This window comes from Phytophthora sojae (assembly GCF_000149755.1).
Source record: "Phytophthora sojae unplaced genomic scaffold PHYSOscaffold_9, whole genome shotgun sequence".
NCBI lineage: Eukaryota > Oomycota > Peronosporomycetes > Peronosporales > Peronosporaceae > Phytophthora > Phytophthora sojae.
Window position 1 is genome coordinate 774375 of NW_009258123.1, and position 19096 is coordinate 793470.

Sequence of the window (19096 nt, forward strand, 5' to 3'; positions counted from 1 at the left end):
TCCACAACTTCCTGATTTCGCCTGGGTGCAGATCCAGAACCACGTTGGACCTTGGATCTTGCATCCTGGATCCACCTGAGTCCAGATCCAGATCCATCTCAGTCTGGATTCAGTGCGATCCAGATCCACGTTGGATCTTGGATCCTGGATCCACCCGAGTCTAGATCCAGATCCATCCGAGGCTTGGATCTGGGTAGGGTAGATCCAGATCCACCCGTTGGATCTGCGTCCTTTTACTGTCACTCTTCCGGATTTGTGCCGAGGTCCAGATTCGTCACTTGTCTCACCCACTGCCATAACGCTTTTCTGGGAATTGCGCTTCTCCACAATCGCCTCCTGACCGTAGTTGCCGCCGACCAACGCACTCCGGGTACAGTTAGCCACTTCTCCATCTTCCCAGGGCTGCCGACATGTCGGATACCAGGAGTAGTGCGTCCCATGCGTCGTCGGCCCGCAGCAGCCGCCGCGCGGATCCGTCTGCGCCGGATCCACCCGATCCCGATCCTCGTAACGGGCGCGAGGAAGAACTACGCGCTCTCGTCGCTGCGCGCGACGCCGCCATTCGTGACCAAGAAGAGGTCGCCGCCTTGCTGTTACACCAGACGCGGGAGCTGGATGAAGCCCGGGCGCACATGCAACAGCAAAACGTGGAGCTGGGCAGCTTGCGAACGGAGGTCGCCGCTTGCCGCGGCGGGGGGGCACTTCAGCAGCCAGTTTGGCTCGCGCCTTCCAGCTTCAAGGTCAAGTGGATCACCAGGCAAGCGAGATCCAGAATCTGCGGCGTCACGTTGAGCGGATTGAGCGCGAACGAGATCGTTTGCAGGAGAATAACGATCACCTGGCCACCGAAGTAGCCCTGGCCGGCGCCGAGATCCAAGAGCTTCAGCGTCGGAGTTCTGATCAAGAGCGTGACTTGCAAGATGCAAACAACGAGCGGAACCTGGCCGAGCAAAGCTCACGCCGTGCGCAGGAGGCTCTCCAACGAGTTGAAGCGGAGCTCGAAGCCAGGGATCCAGCTCCCCCAGCGGACCGCCAAGAAATTCAGACTCTGGATCGGGATCGGAGTCGTACGTCTCTGGCCGAGGTCACACCGAATTTCGTGAAGGCTCAAGAGGATCTAAGTGCCCATCAGCGCATGCACCGCGAAGCTCGCGAGGAGTTGAACCGCCTTCGAGCCGTTCACATGGCTACCCTGGCGGGTCTGGATCAAGCAGTCCAAGCGCATGCCGATCCTGAACTCATTCGCCTACGGGATCTCCAGGAGACGACCGTCGCGGATCTGACTCGAGTTTGCCTCCACTTCCCCAGGCGTGCCGACTCCGTCACCTGGTATCCAGGGCTAGCATCACGACAAGCTAACTTAACTGACCCCAACTTGAACCGGCCGGAACCGACGGATCTCCTGGAAGCACTGGACGAGTGTAACGATGAAGATCCATGGCGCAACCACTACCGAGACACTCCTCAATATCATCCTGCGCGTAACGTTGCGCGCCTCCCGGCCAAGTTCTTCAATCTCCGTGCAGTTGGCGACCAGTAAGGGCTGGATCCACGGTGCCAGATCTCAAGTAGATCCAGATCCACAGATCCTTGCAGTTGAGCTAATTACGCAGGAACTGGATGTACTTCTGCATGTTGTAGTCGGCGATCATACGCTCGTTTCGCTTCTGTTCGTGCCTTCTCTTTCGTGTCCGATCCGACATCGCTCCTCATGTCACGACAACCCAGTCCGCTTCTCGCTACCCCGATCCACCTTCGCGCTCCAATACAGCTCGAGCCCGTAGATCCGGATCCATACCACACCTCTTTGCGATCCAGACCCAATATTACACTCCGATACAGCTCGAGTCTGTAGATCCAGATCCATGCCACGCCTCTTTGCGATCCAGATCCATAACTACACACCACTCTAGATTCAGCTGAGGCGCCCTTGTCATCACCAGATTTTTCTTTCTTCCACCTCACTCGAGTGCAACGAGCCCCTTGTTATTCCATACACAAATACAAAATTCCCAATCCAACCACCTTGCAGATCCATCACCACACTTTCTACCCAAAGTGACCAACTCATTCCAGGAGACCGCAGCCCCCGCTACTCCTCGTGGGACTGCATCACACCGAACCGGTTCCGGTTAGTGCGGCTCCGCAGAAACTCATGTAGTATAGCGCCACAGTTGAGATCCGCTTCATCCACCCAGGATGGATCTTCATATCCACGCCAGTGTACCACGAATTCACGGTGAATCCGACCATAACGAGTGCGCTTTCCAGTCCTCATGTCCGTGATTTCTCCACTTCGTACTCGTCCTCTTCTAGATCCTGGATCCAGCTATCCTCCGGCAATAGCGCTTCATTAAAATCGTATCGATCTGTGGTACCTTCGGTTAGCTGGATCCGGGGCCGGTCTGGAAACCTTTTCACCAGCTTAAGCTTGGAGACGTGAACCACAGGAAACAACCGATACTCCGTACCCGGGGACTCGATCCGCACAGCATACTCACCTATCTTCTCGGCCACGCGAAATGGCCCATCCCACATATGCGCCAGCTTGCGAGTGTACCCTTCCTTAACGCGATCCAGGTACAGCCAGACTCTAGATCCAACTTCGATCTGGTGCGGATGGATCTCTTCATTATGCCGATACGCCCGATCCGAGATCGCCTCCTGCAGCCGCATATTGACTTCTGCCCGCGCCTGTTGGTAATAGCGTTGGATCTTGTATTGCCACCGCCGTGGATCCCGATCCTGGCGGCGAGTATTGCCTACCGAGATTGTGGCTTCAAGTGTGGATCTCGGATCCCAGCCATGTACCAAGTAAAATGGTGTTTCTCCTCGGATCCGATCTTGGGCAGTATTAAGCGCGAAGGTGAGACGCTCCGCGTAATCATCCCAATCGCGCTGATCCAGATGCTGCACATACATCTTCAGAGCGCGAGTTGCTGTTTGCACCATGCGTTCGGCGGTTCCATTCGCTTGCGGCCTGTATGACATCGTCGCACGTTGTCGTTGACCCAGGATCCGGTTGAAGGATCGGAAGAAGTCCGCCATGAACCCCGGCTCACGGTCGTGCCGGATCACTTCGCTAGCACCGAATCGTCTGAAACACACACTCTTCGTAGGACTCCGCGATTGTCTGCGCAGTTATGGAGTCACTGGCCTTCGCGATCACGTATCCCGTAAACAGATCCACCCAGATCAACAACTCGGTATTACCTTTGTTGGATCTAGGCAGCGACGGTATATGATCCATCGCTATAATCTGGAACGGGTATGTGGCTTGGCTGTTCCCAGGCGACTCTCCTTGGATCGTGGGTCGTCCTTTGCCCGTTTCGCAATCCACACACTCTCCGACATATCTTTGAACACTCCGATACAAACCTCTCCAGTGAAAGCGATCCCGGATTCGCTGGTAGGTGCGGCCGATTCCTTGGTGACCCCCTTCCAGGCTGACGTGGTAATGATGGAGCACGTCTTGTTGCAAGGTCTCCGGGAGCACCAGCCTCATCAACCCTCCTTCTTCTTCGTCGGAGGGCAGTAGAACAGCAAGTCGTTGAGATCCACTTCATAATCCATCGCAATAGCGCTATAGGAGCTAGCCTCCTCTTGTGCTAGTTCCTGGATATTGCCCACCAGGTACTTCTTTAGGCCGGAGATCCACGCCTCCTCGTCCTGCGCTTGACGGATCCTGGCGATCCTGAGATCCCGCACTACTTCCTCCTGTAAGACAGTAGGGCTGGATCTGGATCTGGCATGTGGTCGGGTATCACAGGTGATACACGAGCGACGGGAGCATCTTCCTTACTCTTCACAACCAGGATCTCATCCAGTCGGTTCAACGTGACCAGATCCTGCAGATCCACCTCGTCCTCCACCATGATCCTGACACGAGGCGGTCCCCAGAAAATTGCCGACGATGTGCCGTCACCTCTGTGACTTGGATTTTGTATCGGATGCTGATTGGTGGATGACTTGGATACGGCGCAGCTGTACCCGTGTGACATGGATGGCGACTGTGGGAGAGAAGTGATTTCTTGGGATGAATCCAGCGCCTGACCGCAGATGGGCCCAACTGGCTGGAAGTGTGAATCCTGGGAGTGCACGCCCAGGATGCCAGAGAACACTCAGTCCGGCCGCGGACTTTCCCTTACGATGAGTGCCTAAAGTCTGGCGGAAAGTGTCTCTGGCGAATGTATCCCAGAGTACACCTCATCTTGCTGTGGCTCAGAGTGCCCCAGAGGATCAAATTACCCTGAGAATCAACCCACTACCACCATGATCATGCGCAGGAGGCCGCTAAATCCGCTAGAAGTGTGGCATTATGGAGATACAGGCGAGCCTGTAATGCAGCAGACTTGTTACCCAGAGTGCCGCACGATGACCCAGAGTGCCACACGATGACCCAGAGTTCACCTCCCTGAGTGCAGGTGGCCCAGAGTTCCAAAGATGATTCTCTCGGTTTGGACCATAAATCCAGACTCTCTATACTGAACTTAAGTGTTTCCCAAGCCAACACCCAAGAATCCCTACAGTTCCTCAAGATTCCTCAGAATTCCCAGGATTTCGGAAGATGACCCTGAGTGTCACCTGATTCTCAGGGATTCGAGTCAGTTCGAAGTCAGTCTGCAAGTGATGCGTGACCTTGAAGAACCATTGTGGATGCGCAGACTGGATACTTTCGAGGCGTCGAGAGGGAGTCCTGCACCATACTAAACCAAGTCTAAGGACCCACAATTGGTACTTTCGACGCCGTGTGACAATGGAATCGCAAGCCGATCGCAAGTTTGGACCGCTGAACCCAAGGTATACTCAAGACAAGACATTTGACCTCAAGCATAGTAAACAGAAGATATTTGCCCGAAGAAGAATGCAGAAGAGAAAGAAGTAAGAGAGAGAGAGAAGTAGCTGATAAAAGACAAACATAGTTCAATTTTCCCTGTACTGCGCAAGTGACTTCGGCCAAGCCTGCCGACGGAAATCCGGAGGACCCGAGACTACGACAGCGGGACGCTAAGGGAACATCAACGGCGAAGGACAGCCGTCTGTGTGGCCTCCATCAACTCAAGTCCAGTTAAGTGGGGACCGGCGTCGGCCTTGAGCCTCCTGGAGTGATCCATCTATTCCATATCCTAGTTGGGTCACGTGATGTGCTTGTGGTAGCCCATTTCATATTATTCCAGAGGGTATTCTGGGGTGCTAGGTAGTCGCCTCCAGGATTTTGTATTGACTGCTTGTGTGAAGGGAAGGTAACTGATAGTGATTGTATTTTCCTCCTTTATTGGAGGTGGTGCGCGTTTGTGTGAGTCTCAGGGGAGCTAGGTCCCTGAATTTCAGACTCGAGTGAGCCTAGTGTGTGTGTGACCCACCGTCCAAGGGTCCAAAAGAATAAGTGGCGGCTAGTTGTAGTGTTTGTATACTCTGTATTTGTTGGTTTTATCGAGCTAGGAGGGCATTTGGGTAAGGTGTCTTCTGAGTTCCAAGTCCCGGAGTCGACTGAAATCCTGGACCCTGAATTCGTGATATTCTGGGTTTCAGGGGATCTGATTCTCTGGGTTTACCTTTGGTGTGGAGGTGCGTTCTGAAGTAGACGTGCGCTCCCGCACTTCTTCGAGGCTACATTTACAATCGGTGGAGTGCCGTTCCGTCGAAGACAAACGAGCCGACAGGGATTACACAAGGTACCCACGCCAACCAAGGAGTGTGATTTTCAGGGTTTAAAGCTTTGCGGCTGCGAATCTCTGGGTCTATCTTCTTGCTGTTGACTCTCAAGTCGATCCACTGGGTCTACACCCTGGGGAACAGTCTTGGGCTGCGCTATACGAACCCCCCTGGGCGACAAAGGTTTCATCGGCCTCGCCTCAGCTGGTGCGCGTGCCCGGATTCGGTTGTCGAGGATTTCGCCGGAACCAAGTGTTGAAGAAGTGCTGAGTGCCCGTCAACCTCAAGCTACCAAGATGCCTGGAGGACGAGGAGCGAAGAAGAGTGGACGCGGTGACGGAGGACGCGGTTACGGAGGACGCGGTGACGGAGGACGCGGTTACGGAGGACGCGGTGACGGAGGACGCGGTGAGGCGTCACGTCAGTCGCGTCGTGTTCAAGGTATGGAGCCTGAGGAGCACAAGGATCTGGAAACAGTCGTCCGCGACGCTCGGAAAGCGAAGAAGGCTGCTGGCGAGAGCGAGGCAGTGCAAGGTGGGGACGTCGAGGCGTCTGCAGCTCAAGATCAGCCTGCTGCTGGATCGCAAACTCAGGAGGAAGAAGTTTCCCCTGAGTTCTAAGGTTCGACGGAGGTGAATTCTGGGTTGCGGATTCCTGAAGTCCCAGAGGAGCACACCCGCGAGGGTGGTGCTCAGGCGTCTGAGGGAGGCGCCAATGCGGTTGAGCCCCCGGAGGTGATTGACTTGGTCTCATCTTCGGACGAGGCTGTTGTGGAATTGAAGCCGGAGCCCGTGCGAGCGAAGGAGGAGGCGAAGACTCAGAGTTCCAAGGTGAATTCTGGGTTCGCACCACCTGAACCCAGCGTTTCAGCGCTAAGCTCGCAAGCGGCACCCAGGAGGACGCCTGAAAGCGACATCCGGGAAGCTGCTGCGCCTGCTCCGGAATCGGGAGCAGCGGCGTTGGACACTGAGAGCATGGTGCTGTACGTCCGACGTGAAGTGCGACGCTGGGAACGCGACGAGTCTTCGGTTTCCTGAGAATCGAGGCAAGTAGTGCCATGTCGGGGCATTTTGCAGGTCGCGGCAGAATCTTCGTAGGCCACTGATACTCAGGGGTCTCAACACATGATGGCTCCAGCGCAGCCAGACGTTCTGCACAAAGTCTGCCCTCACGCCACTGAACACTCTCCCGAATAAGAGTCTGCGCTTCGCTGAAGACGCTCCAACTCAGACTGAAGAGGTGCCCCCTGAAGACCCTCCTGAACTCCGAGACGTTGCTGTTCATACGAGTAACTTGGGTGACGTTCTGAAGGAGGCGGTGACCGATGTTGCCTCGCAGGCTATCGGAACCCCAGAGGACATGCGTCCTGAAGATGATACGACCGCTGAAACCCTGAGTTTACAGGTTGAAGTTGGCAGTGATTCTCAGGGTCAGGTGATTCTCTGGAAGTCGACGTGGATGACGACGATTCTCAGGGTGCTGTTGAAGATTAATGGGACATCCCGATCTCAGGGTTGCCAGGAACTCCGTTGGAGAAGCTGAAGCAGGAGTATGAGCGCTGTATGTGACTCTCGACAGAGGACCTCGACTACGAGCCTGCGGTTTACATTCGCGAAGGAAGTGAGTAGTTCTCTCAGTTGCGCGACCAGTTGGTTATGCTTCCTGAGATGCGTGGCTTGACCCCTGAGTGCAAGATCGAGGAGGCAGATGTTGGAGTCCCTGGGAAAACGACGCCTGAGATGGAAGACCAAGTGAGGCGAATTCTGGAATATCATCGGAAGATCTTCTTGGGAGACGGCAAAGCAGCCCCCCCCCCCCCCACCTGCCCGTGGAGTGGTTTGTGACCTGGATGTAGGCGACGCTAAACCTGTTGCCCAGCGTCCAAGGTCCATTGCACCACACCTGTGGACCAAGGTGTACGAACATCTGAAGAAGCTTCTGGAGAACGGGCTGATCAAGACTTCTACGTCCCCCTGGGCATCTCCAATCGTGATTGTCTTCAAGAAGAATGGCGTTGACATCCGGATGTGCATCGACTATCGCGTTGTGAATGGCTTCACCAAGCTCTCGCACTACCCGCTGCCGCTTATTGATGATCTTTTGATTGGCTTTGAGTCGGCGATGTGGTTTATGAGCTTGGACATGGCGAATGGTTTCTGGGCTATCAAGATGACCGAGAGAGCCAAGTTGATCTCTGCGTTCGTCTGTCCCTATGGGCACTACCAGTGGGTCAGGATACCGTTTGGCCTCAAGAACGAGCCGCTCATCTACCAATCAGTTCTCAATAACTGTCTGTGGGGATTTCTGCGGCTTTCCCCTGAGGAAGAAGCTGACGTCGACCAGGATGTCTTGGACTTTTGGGGGTTGGACTCTGGGGAACCCAGAGTTTCAGGTGAAAATGCACCGCGACTCTCAGTGTTGACGGATGAGATGACTGTTTTTCAGCGTAACATCCCTCCTCCCTCCCAGATGGGCCCTGTCCTGGGTCGAAGCTCGTATATCGACGACATTGCCCACGGTGCGCCTACTTGGGAGCAGCTGTGCCAGGATCTGAACGCGCTGTTCTTCCGACTACGTTACTGGAATATCTCTGTGAGTCTTCCCAAGAGAGAATTCGAGAATTTGTCCATTCCGTACATCTCTTACGAGATTAGTGCTGAGGGTATCCGGGCGACCCCTAAAATCGCGAAGGGGGTCCAAGACTTGCCGTTTCCGACGACACTGAAAGGCGTTCAGAGATTCATGGGGAGTCTGAATTACTACAACACGTTCATTGAAGATCTACCCGTGATCGCGGCCGTCCTGTACGAGCTGACTGAGGAACAGGTGAAATTCAGGAGAGACCTGTCGAGAGCCCAGGAAGCCTTTGAAATCCTGAAGCGCAAGATTGTTTCGACTCCGTTACTCAGACATCCTGATCGTTCAAGACCCTTCGTGATTATTCCCCACGTGAACCCGTGGGCAGCATCCGCTGTGTTGGGCCAGGAGTACGACGGAATTGTGCATCCTGTTCGATTCACAGGTCGCGTCCTGAATGACGCTGAGCTGCGGTATCACATTGCGGAGAAGGAGGTGATTGCTATCCTGAAAGTCCTGGAGGTGTTTCGCACTCTGGTTGAAGGCAGCCCTAAGATCGTTGTCTACACGCGATACTCTGTGTTGAAGTGGTTGCCGACTTCGCAGTCGGCAGACGGTCGGACGGTGAAGTGGGGCCTGAAGTTGTCCCACTGGAACCTAGAGATACGCAGAGTTCAACGCGATGAAGACGGCTTGGCTGCAATTCCGGGTGCGGGTATTACCCCCCAGAGAACACTTGGATGAGATCGCTGAAAACCTGACCCCAGCCAAGGGGCGCGTCAAACCTCCAGTGTCTATCAGTATGGAAATGCTGGAAGCGAATTGTGAGGGGTGTATTCTGAGTTTTGATGGCGCCGCTAAGACTTCCACGCGACAAGGAAGCTGCGGCTGCATTCTGTGGCATGTCCCCGGGTGGGAAATCCTGGATGCCCAGGGATTCATCCTGGAGGACGTAACTGTGAATGACGTTGAGTATCATGGACTTCTGATGGACCTCACTCTGGCGATTGAGCGTAGAATTCAGGATATCGTTGTGGTTGGGGACTCCAGGATTGCCATCCAGCAAGCCCAGGGTCTCATCAACTGCAATCAGCCAAATCTCCAGAGGAAGCTGGCCGAGTATGAAGTCTGTGCGGCTGGTACATGTCAAGCGAGAGTTCAACCAGGCGGCAGACTACCTGACGTCTAAGACTCTCGCGCTTGGCGAATCCTGGAAGGGGGAGGATGCTGATGAACGGACACATCTGCAGTTAGTGTCCAAGATCCACGAGAAGTTGGTAAAGCCGAAGGTGTTATTGAACGTTGGAATTCAGGGGAGTGATTCCCAGTGTGTCGAAACTCTGGGTATTCCTGGACCTGAGTGCGCTCCGTTGTCTGTGGCGGCCAAAGTGTTTGCAGTAATGACTCGGGCCACGGCGCCGATCACGCGAACGCAGTGAGGGCTATCCTCTTCCAGAGCCTTGTCTCGCTCAGGAGGCCCCTTCACCACGCACACCGTGCCGCCCACCTGGAACGGCACGTGCTTCTCGGCCTTGCCCGGGGCACTATCCTTGCCCACGCGAGCCTCAGCCACTCCTCGTTTCGCGCGCAGCTTAAGCTTCTCGCAGATGGCCGCCGCCTCCCCGGCGTAATATCGTTCGAACCAATCTGTCAATACCCGCAGCCGCCATTCGTCGACCCCCTTGAACGAGACTCGGAGTTGCCCACGTAGCCACTCCTTCTCGTCCTAGGTCAGGCCGGCCGGGTTCTTATCACGGAACGGGGGCACCTTGCCGTCGGCGCCATCCTCACCGTCCCTCACCAACCCCTTCAGCCGTCGGTGAACGACCTTCCGTATCACCGACCGACTGGTAAATGGGACCGTCTTGTCTTCACGGTCCATCTCGTCCATGGTCTCGATCTCCGACGCTGCCTCGTTCGTAGCGAGACTCGAGCACGCATTCCTCACGACTTCCTGCTCTACCGCAGCCTCGTCTTTCCCGTGGTCCCTCGCTGACTCGATAATCCCCTTTCCATTCCACCGCTCACCCCAGCCGCGGCACTCGTGGCCTCGACGACTCCTTCGCGCGGGTTGGGACTGTCAGCGACGGCCGCCAACGGGCCAGTCGACTTTGCTTCTGGTTTCTCGTAGGGCCCGTGCCCCTTGAAGTCACGATTGGCTCGCTTTGCCTCGCTGGACACCGCCAGCGTCTTATCGTACCATTCCAGCCAGTACTCGGGTGTGGAGCCGGCACGCCGCGCTACCTCCTTCGTCCGCTCCAGCTTCTCGACTGGAATTCCGAGCAACTTGCTTATCTCCTCGATGCTCATCGCCTTCTGCCTCGCGGCGTTCTCCTGCATCCGCCGTTTCATTTCCACTTCGTCACGGGGGAACAGCCGTTCCTCCAACTCCTTGTCGTACTCTTCAGGTTCGTCGCTCGCCAGCCCATACTCACCCTGTTCGAGCAGCTCCAGCTCTCGGTCGGTGAACATGCGTCCATAGCGAGCCTGAGATGCTCTACCCTTGGTACTCTCAGTCGAAGGTGTTCCGCCCTCCTCGGCACGGCCCTGAATATCCGACTCGGCCGTGTCGTTTGCCTTGGTCACGGTGGAGAACCGCTCCAGCCGCGCAACCTCAGCATCTTCAATGCAATCTTCCAGCGTGTCCATGCCAGAGGTAACCTCGCGGGGTAACCCTCCAGCGTCCAGACCCGGCGCTGCTTATTCCGTTTGATCGGGACAGTGCTTTCCGTCGCACCACCCGCGTTTGCCATATCATTCGGGCCAGTGCCCTCCTTCGCACCGCCCTTGTCGTTCATGTTGCCCACGACGGCGTTCTTCATCGCGCCGTCGGGGTCCTTGTCGCAGTCCGCGCCCGAGCTCTTCGATGCTCCGGGGACGCGCATTCCAGCCAAGACGGAGCCCGCACGCACCGCCTCCTTGTTCACTTTCACCGTGACGGAGCTCTTCCCGCGCCCGTCCGCGGTCACCTTCAGCACGACGAGTTTGGCTTCGCCGTTCTCGCTCGTGTCGTCGTCCAGTCCTTCATCGGCAAGTGTGCCACGCGGGGCAGTACCTACCATCTCTTCTGTTTCACCACTAACTTTTTCCGTCGATTCCCCGGCCAGCACGCCACCGTCTTCGTCACGCGACGCGCTGCCTTCGTCCTGCAGAGCACCCAACCGTTCGCCGATTTCCGCCATCGCCGCCACGACGTGCTCCGCTGTGTCGCCCGTCAGGCAAGAGGAAGGTGCGACACTTCCTTCCCCCTCCTCCTGCCCTCTTCACGCTCGGTTCAGGGCCTCCGCTGGCACTGCGGGGTCCTTCCCGGCCAAGCTCTTGAGCAAATTCTTCAACTGCGCCTTGTACGGGCACTTCGCCATGAAGTGGTCCGTGCCGTCACACAGGCCGCACTGCCTCGTCCTTTGGCCTTGAGCACCACCCCCTGCGTTGCCCCGAGAACCGTCATTCGTCGGCGTTCTGGGCAAGTAGCATTCCACGGAGAAGTGACCGAACTCGTCACAGCGGTTGCACGTCCCCTTACCTCGGGAGCACGTCAAGCGACTGCGGTTCCGTCGCTCGCAGCGACCGCAGACCGTCTCGCCTTCCTGGGTGCGCGTGCCAGGCGCCATGCGAATATGGAGTTGACGCTCCGAACCACCACCACCCGTTTCACTCGACTTCGCAGCCGCCGTCTGTGCCGGCGCCGCGGCATTGATCGAGGGTCGGCGAGGAGAACGCGGAGCCTGAGGCGCAGACGCGAGCGCCCTCTGCTGCTGCTTCATCATCCCGTGCATCTCGTGCACCTGATCCGCCAGCTTGGACTGCTCCGTCTTGCCACCGCCGGACGTCTTCCCGCCCTCGGCGAACTCGTCCTCTTCCTCCACTGGTCGATGCAGTCCCTTGAACAAGAGTAGCGCACCGGCCTCCTCGATCGTCGAGACCACGCTCGCGTTCAGCATGGCACGCAACTGCTTGTTGCGAAGGCCCTCTACGAAGAACTCGTACCGCATGCGCGGCTCGTTGTAGCGGAGCGCCTCGCACATCCTGTTGACGCGGTCGCCCCACTCCTCGACCGACTCGCCGTAGTTCCGCCTCGCCGTGCGTAGCTGGCTCCACATTTGAGCCGGGGTACGGCTGAAGAACCGGTTGTGGAAGCGGATCTTGAGCGTCATGAAGTTCTCGATCCTGGAGTTGTACCACCACTTTTGACCAACCTTGCCCTTCATGCACTGCTCGAATGCTGTCAACCGCAGAGCGTCATCCATGCTCTCGGTGCACTTCTCGAACGACCGCCAGAACGCAGCAGCACGTTCGCTCGATGCAACCTCCGAGTAGAACGGCACGATCACCTTCACCGCATTGCGAAGCTCCGTGGGGATGCCACCCACGTGGGAGCCTCCATACGCAACACTCCTTGCCTCGTTGGTCGCACCTACTCCTCCACCTTGGCCAGCTCCAAACGCGGGAGCGAGACCAGCCGAAAGAGGGACAGTGTAGCCGGCGTACCCTTGACCGTACCCGGGCGTCTCCGACGTCACCGGGTGCATGTACTGCTGGTAGCTCGGCTGCTGCCCGTACGATCCCATGCCCATGCTCAACGGAGTCGACGCGGCCGCCCCTATCGGCGTTGCAGCCGCGCTCACAGCCATCTGCTCACTATAGGCACCAGGCGCAGCCCCTGCGGACTGGCTCATCGGCATACTCGCCACCGGCGTCATCGCGCTCACCGGCTGAAACGAGGGGTAGAACGCGCTCGCGGGCGTCGCCCCGCCTCCGCCCATCGGCGTCTGCGCGATCGTCAGCCCTCCGTACGAGGGGATCGTCGCCATCGACAAAGCGCTCGGAGTCGGCGCCGGAACTATCATGTGCGTCGGCGTCGGCGCGGACGGCACCGGTCGAGACATGACCGCCGTAGTCTGCACAGGCACGCTCTGCTTCGGAGCCGCGTTCGGCGTCGGCATTCCCGTGGCCGCCACCGTTCCAGCCGCTCCCCCAAGATATTGCTGCAGTGGCTGCCGCACCACCGAGTCGAGGTACGCCCCCGCCGAGGGGTTCACGTTCCCCGGAGCGGGCCGCCACCGTCGGCTGCGCAGATACCACCGGCTGGCTCACTGGCCACGCCATGCTCGTAGCTTGATACGCTTGGGCAGCCGCACTTGACGTATGCGGCACCTGTCCCGTGCCTCCCGCAGGCGGAGGAGCTTGTCTCGTACCTCTTGCCGTCGGCGGAGGTAGACTCGTTCCTCCTCCCTGTTGAACCGTAGGACCCTGGGATGCCGGTGGAGGCGTGCTCAAAGCCCGCGTAAATACCCGCGCCAGCAATTCCACGTTCGGATTCCCGCTCGACCCATGAGTCCCACCCGACGGTACCGGTCCGGTACCTGCCGTCGAAGTGGTACTCGCGGAACTCATTGTCGAGGGAGCCGCCGAAGCCACTGTAGTCGCGGACACCGTGGTTGGAGGCGGCCCCGTGCTCGCCGCTGTCGGCGGAGGCGGTCCCATATCGCCGCTACGTCAGGGCCCTCGTCGTCCTCGTTCTTGTAGGGGTAGGGGCCGGAGCAGGGGCTCCGCTCGCTCCCGCCATTGACGCGGCCGGCGGAGTTGCAAACGCGGAAGTCGGCACCGCGCTCACATATCCAGGCACGGGCGTCGCCTTGCCCGGCACACTCTCGCTCGGCCTTGGCCCCGAGGACGTCGCCACTACCGTCGCCACCACGCCTGTCGTCGGCGCAGTCGTCGCAGGCACGTCCCGGGCCTCACCGCCAACTGCCGCAGGAGCTCCTTGCACTAGCTTCGCAGGGAGGCGTCCAGCGCACGCCGCCCACGCGACGTCTCCAGTAGGCTCGCACGCCCCTGGGCCTCGGCGCCCATCCTCAGGCCCCGCCGCTCGGGCGCCTCGCCCACGGGCACCGCCGAGACCTCTGCACCTGGAGCCTCGTCGTCTTGCCCGATAGCTTGCTCCTCCGCGATCGGACCCAGCACGTTGCCAGCCGCCACTTCCTCAGCGCTGACCTCGCTCTCGCTGCTGCCGAACACGTCCGTGGCGCCCTCGAAGTCGAAGTTTGACTCGCTCCCGTCGGTCACGCCACCACCCTGCCAGTTCCCCACCGCCTTCTTCCATCAGCACGCCTTGATCCAGGCGCCTCGCTTATCAGTGAGAAATACCCTGCTTCTCCACCAACTTGTCGCGATCCTCCTCCGTTAGGGTCGAGTACTTCGGCCAACAAAGAGTAGACGCGTAGCTTGCTGGTAAGACGCTAGAAGATAGGAAGGCAATCTCGTAAAAATGCAAAGGGTTTCTTGCTTTCAACGAGGAGAATTCACGACTGAATCCTTCACCACATCATGCGCGGCCGACGGCTACCCCGCCGGCCCGCTTCCTTTCCTACCGCAACCACTTGGGGACGCCGCACCTCCCGTGCACGAGCTTCCTGGCGTCCATGACACCCGTCCTTGGCGGCTGGCGACCGAACGTTCCGCGCCCAGCCCGCCATCTCGTGTCATCTTTGCCTTGAAGAGTGGGATAACCACTCACACTTGATACGCTTGCCCGTCCTGCCCTTGCTCCTCTTGAAGTCGCGCCTCTTCCTGCTCTAACGCGCCTTCGAGCATCGTCAGGAAAGCTGTCAGTCGAGGTTTCAGACGTGATCCGTGACATACCTGTGATGCATGGTACCTGATCTTCTTGCCGCAGGAATTCATAAAAATCGGGAAAACGGGAGCGGATTCTGATTGGTTTAACGGCTTGTGTCCCAGTGCGCCTCATCTTTGCGGGGATTATTACCGGGGAGCTTAGCTACAAGCCGAGCGCAAAGGTACAAATATTTTCTCAGATACATTATGGCATACTTTATCACATAACGTAAATTCCCGAATAATACCCCTTACCCGTATAGTACCCTCTAAAATGTAACCCAATGTGTATCCCAGGGTTACAATGTTACTTCCATACAAAGATCAAGTATATATTTAGGAATTTATTGTCGAAATCATGTTTATACTGTGTAATATTCATAATTTAGCATATTTGTTTTGAAAATGGGAGGGTACTAATAAATAGTGCCCGGGGTATTATTCGGTAATTTCCGTTAGTATTTCTTATGCTGTTCAGAACAGCATAAGGCGTTTTCTTACATGTTATCACGTCCTTGTCACCCCTCCGCGTTCAAGGGGTTAAAAGTAAAGCAGTGATTTCTCTGATTATTTCTGGCGCGTCAAATTCGAGAGTCAATTGTGCTTCTTCGCCTAATGAAAAAGTCGTAGTACCACGTATTTAAACGGCTATCGTGCAACATGAGAATGCAGGATGGCTGTGTTCAGATAAAACTGACGAGGCTGTATATGGCTGCTGCTTCAGTGCGATCTACAGTTGTTTGCAGCAAACTTGATCACGGTTGTCACCGCTCGCATAGTATAGCGTACGTATGCATTGCCAATTACAATTGCCCAAGCGACAGTGCGCACCACGAGGAAGACTTCGTCCAGATCACGCGTGGTGCAGCGCTCAATCGAGCCTTGTGGGCGCCCGTGAGCTGGTAGGTGTTGAACGGCACACCATGAGTTCATTCGTATAGCACACCCTACGGTGACATGCGTGCTCATGATCCCGCACGTCTCGACACCATACACAGAGATGTACCCGAGCCGGTTCAACACGCTCAGTTGCTGCTGAAAATCTGGGAAAAGTGAGAGCGAATCGTTCGAAAGCTCTGGGGTCATTCGCACTGAACAGGGTTTCATATTAGAGATCTTCTCCGTTCGCCCGAGACAAGGGACAAAGTGATGCAACGGTGAAGAGTGAGTAAGCATCATCGCTGGCGTTGTGAATAGCCCGGCGCGACTTCGAGGTCATTAATGTTGAGCTTCACCCTTTGTGTTGAAACAGTACCCGCGCCAGAAAGTCAATGCTACTGCTGGGTCCTTCGTAGGCAATGCAAGGTCTAGGTGTTTCTGGCCCAAGCTACAACACAGAGGGGCTATCCGCGAAGTGTCCCGAAGTAGTCGCAATGCCAAAGACACGCTATTCAGTTTGAGTGACTGGGGCAACTTGGAGTGCAAATGTGTGCTTCACCATTAGCGTTGGTCCTTGCGCTCGACCCGGCGGACCTCCCAGTGTTTTACTGAAGACGCTTACGATGCCATTGCACGGCCGCTCTGGACATAATTCCACTCGGTGGCCGTGCACTTCACCAATGACGATCATATCTTGTCGAGGAATCGCGAGCCAGCGTAATTTGTGCAGAACGAGGAACTGCGCTCCATCATCGTCGTCCATACTCATCATCCCGAAGCATTTCAGAGTGTCAACGCTGTAGCGAAGCTCACCGTCCTCCCATACATAGCCACTCAGGAGAATCATCTTCGATCGAACTCCTAGCGCAGTATCCACACCGCATTGTGCCGTTAACGGATCGAAAGACCCATAGGTGTATCTAACCGCAATCATGGCCCCCAACGCTCGGATTGTTATGATGGCACCGACAATCCCCAGCACGATGATGCCGTGGCCTACCAAGCTCCACACGTAATACGATACAACCTCAGCTGCTGGCTTGGAATCTCTAAGGCTCGACCGATTTAACGATGTGAGATAGTAGTGCATCACTATCGCACAGAAGAACTCGCCCACCATAGCAGCCTCATAATTGAAGAATAGGCGCTTGAGCAAACAACGCCACTTCTCGCTGAACCAGTTCATGCTCTCCACCATTTCAAACAGCATCGACAGCACTCCAGACAAATTATAGCCCAACGAAATGTACTGGACCTTGGCAATCAATCCGTCCTGTGCGATGAGCATGAACAAGTCGCTCATGAGCCCCTCGACCAGAAGATACAGTATCGCTGCACGATGATAGTTCCTCGCCCCGTGCGCTGACAGTCGCAAACTCTCCTGCACGTACACCACCGCCTCCTTGAACAGCATCTTCTGGTGCATAATATCGCTTCGTCGTCCAAAGCGTTTGCAAGAAATATAGCTCCTCCTCATCAGCATCGATCGATATGCAATCCAGACTGCTCCGAACAAGCCATACCAGTACGAGCTCCTGTACAGTGCGTCACCCGTATCGTTCGCCAAATCTGCACCATTGCTGTCGTAAGTCCCGAGACCATCCACCTCCACGTACGACACTTTGTCATTGGCGCAATACGTGCCCGACGCTTCCTCGTAGAACGCGTAAAAGCCGATACTGCCGTGGTAAAAGTAGTGGTGGAACGGGTAGCTCTCGTTGGCGCAGCTTGCTGGTGTTGTACGGGATGGAGGGACTTTATCGGGTCCGAGAAGATAGGCTCCGTGAATATTGTATTGCGGCACGACAAAGTGGCAGACCCTCCCATCCGGAACAGTGTAGTAATGAGTGTCCACGACGTTCCACCAGGCCCCCGCGATGGCGAGTCCTTCAACTGGGCAAAAGTTCTCGAGGTTCGCCGTCTCGGCCACTGAATCTGCAGGGACGACCAAGTCCTCGGTGATTTTGTGTGGCGTCATGAACTTGATGTAGCTTCTGACCTGAAGCAGTAGCGGCACGAGTCCAACACACACCCATACACAGAGCAGGAAGCGCTTCGCTGTGAAGGGGGTCGTCTCCTCGCGTAGTGCTTTGCGTTTGTCGACGTACTTGCCGTTGACGTAGTAGACGCTGGATATCCTTCGCATCGGAGCTGTAATGAACCTACTGACGCTTCGGGCGGATCGCATCGATCGAATGGGTGGCATCCTGGCGCGTTATCCCCGGTTGCTCTTAGAACACGACGAACTTTTTTGTGGCTGACTCGGCCGCTACAAGGCGATCTGCTAACTGGTGTCGGGTCGACAAAGTGTAGGAAAAAGTTATATTCATAGACCACGAACGCAGCGCAATCGCATGAAACCTGCCATCAATTTTAGGTCACGTTGATTCACATCCTCGCTACGATAATTTAAAACACTTGGCGCTACAGTATGCCAAGCGCCGCCAAGTTATCGCCAATCTTAGTGACGGTGGTGACCGCTACCGGCTTCTCTTAACACTGGAGATGACGGAGCCCCAGTTTTCTGGTTTATTTATTTTTTATACGGTGTTGCTAGGTAGGGCACGTATTTTCGAAGTCGTGTATAGTGCACTGGGTCTACTAGGTTTCAATAGAGAAATCTATTGTCCATTTCTAAGTATTGAACGGGAGGAAAAGTGGTCCCGATGCCCTCACGCGACGTTGACGAGCACCTAGACTCCTACTTTTAAGCCCGTACCTAAAAGTACAGGTGTTCGTCCACCTCCTTCATCGCCTCCTGTAATTTCGCAGTATCAAGTTCGGCCACTATCGCTTTCAAAGGCAATCCTCTGCATTCGTTTGAGTCGTGTTCGTTTCTCTCGACACGACCACAAGCGCCTGAGCCAAATTACAGTGCCTGAGGTGTTGGTGGGTTGCTGCATGTGGACTCATACATAGATTAGATGCTGTATGAACGTTCAGGTCCTTCTGTCGCGTGGTACGTTGACACGAAGACGTACATCTAGTTGGTAACATCAGTTTGAGCACTATTTGTTTTATCTGATGGAAAGGCAAGACTTTGCTCTACAACATACACGAAGTAGATGCCGAGTGGGAGCTGATAGATGTGGCGTTCGATCATGGTCTCACCACCTCCGAGCTTTCAACAAAACGGCTGATGCTGTTGCCAATCTGGCAATGGACACGACCTGCAGCAGACAGTTCTCACATTTGAATTCGGGGTAGAACCGAATGGAGTCTGGGCACCCGCTTTGGAATTCATTAGTGGTGATCTCCAACACTGGATGACAGGAGCAGCACATGCCGATGTCTCAGCACTTTCAGCGCTATCGTCCACTCCATAACGGACGGTACTCAAAAAGGGTGCAAGCTTGCAGACGACGTAAAC

General features: G+C 56.1%; 5 protein-coding genes across 5 annotated transcripts; 1 reads left to right on the forward strand and 4 right to left on the reverse strand.

Annotated features, from left to right (window-relative positions):
• Positions 1-3504: 3504 nt before the first annotated feature.
• Positions 3505-3875, reverse strand: PHYSODRAFT_338403 (hypothetical protein; the record flags this gene model as incomplete). Its single annotated transcript, XM_009536201.1, has 2 exons — positions 3505-3717; positions 3786-3875. 2 exons carry the CDS (start codon positions 3873-3875, stop codon positions 3505-3507), a joined length of 303 nt encoding a protein of 100 aa, XP_009534496.1.
• A 5666-nt stretch (positions 3876-9541) lies between these two features.
• Positions 9542-11414, reverse strand: PHYSODRAFT_338405 (hypothetical protein; the record flags this gene model as incomplete). Its single annotated transcript, XM_009536202.1, has 4 exons — positions 9542-9958; positions 10001-10228; positions 10261-10907; positions 10970-11414. 4 exons carry the CDS (start codon positions 11412-11414, stop codon positions 9542-9544), a joined length of 1737 nt encoding a protein of 578 aa, XP_009534497.1.
• A 276-nt stretch (positions 11415-11690) lies between these two features.
• Positions 11691-12596, reverse strand: PHYSODRAFT_434726 (hypothetical protein; the record flags this gene model as incomplete). The annotated part of the gene is made up of 2 exons (XM_009536203.1): positions 11691-11886; positions 12061-12596. Coding segments are annotated over 2 exons (732 nt in total), but the record flags the coding sequence as incomplete, so codon positions are not given.
• A 3638-nt stretch (positions 12597-16234) lies between these two features.
• PHYSODRAFT_521981 (hypothetical protein) lies at positions 16235-17872 on the reverse strand (the record flags this gene model as incomplete). Its single annotated transcript, XM_009536204.1, has 1 exon — positions 16235-17872. The coding sequence occupies one exon, from the start codon at positions 17870-17872 to the stop codon at positions 16235-16237; it is 1638 nt and encodes a 545-aa protein (XP_009534499.1).
• An 878-nt stretch (positions 17873-18750) lies between these two features.
• PHYSODRAFT_523129 (hypothetical protein) lies at positions 18751-18933 on the forward strand (the record flags this gene model as incomplete). Its single annotated transcript, XM_009536205.1, has 1 exon — positions 18751-18933. The coding sequence occupies one exon, from the start codon at positions 18751-18753 to the stop codon at positions 18931-18933; it is 183 nt and encodes a 60-aa protein (XP_009534500.1).
• Positions 18934-19096: the final 163 nt, after the last annotated feature.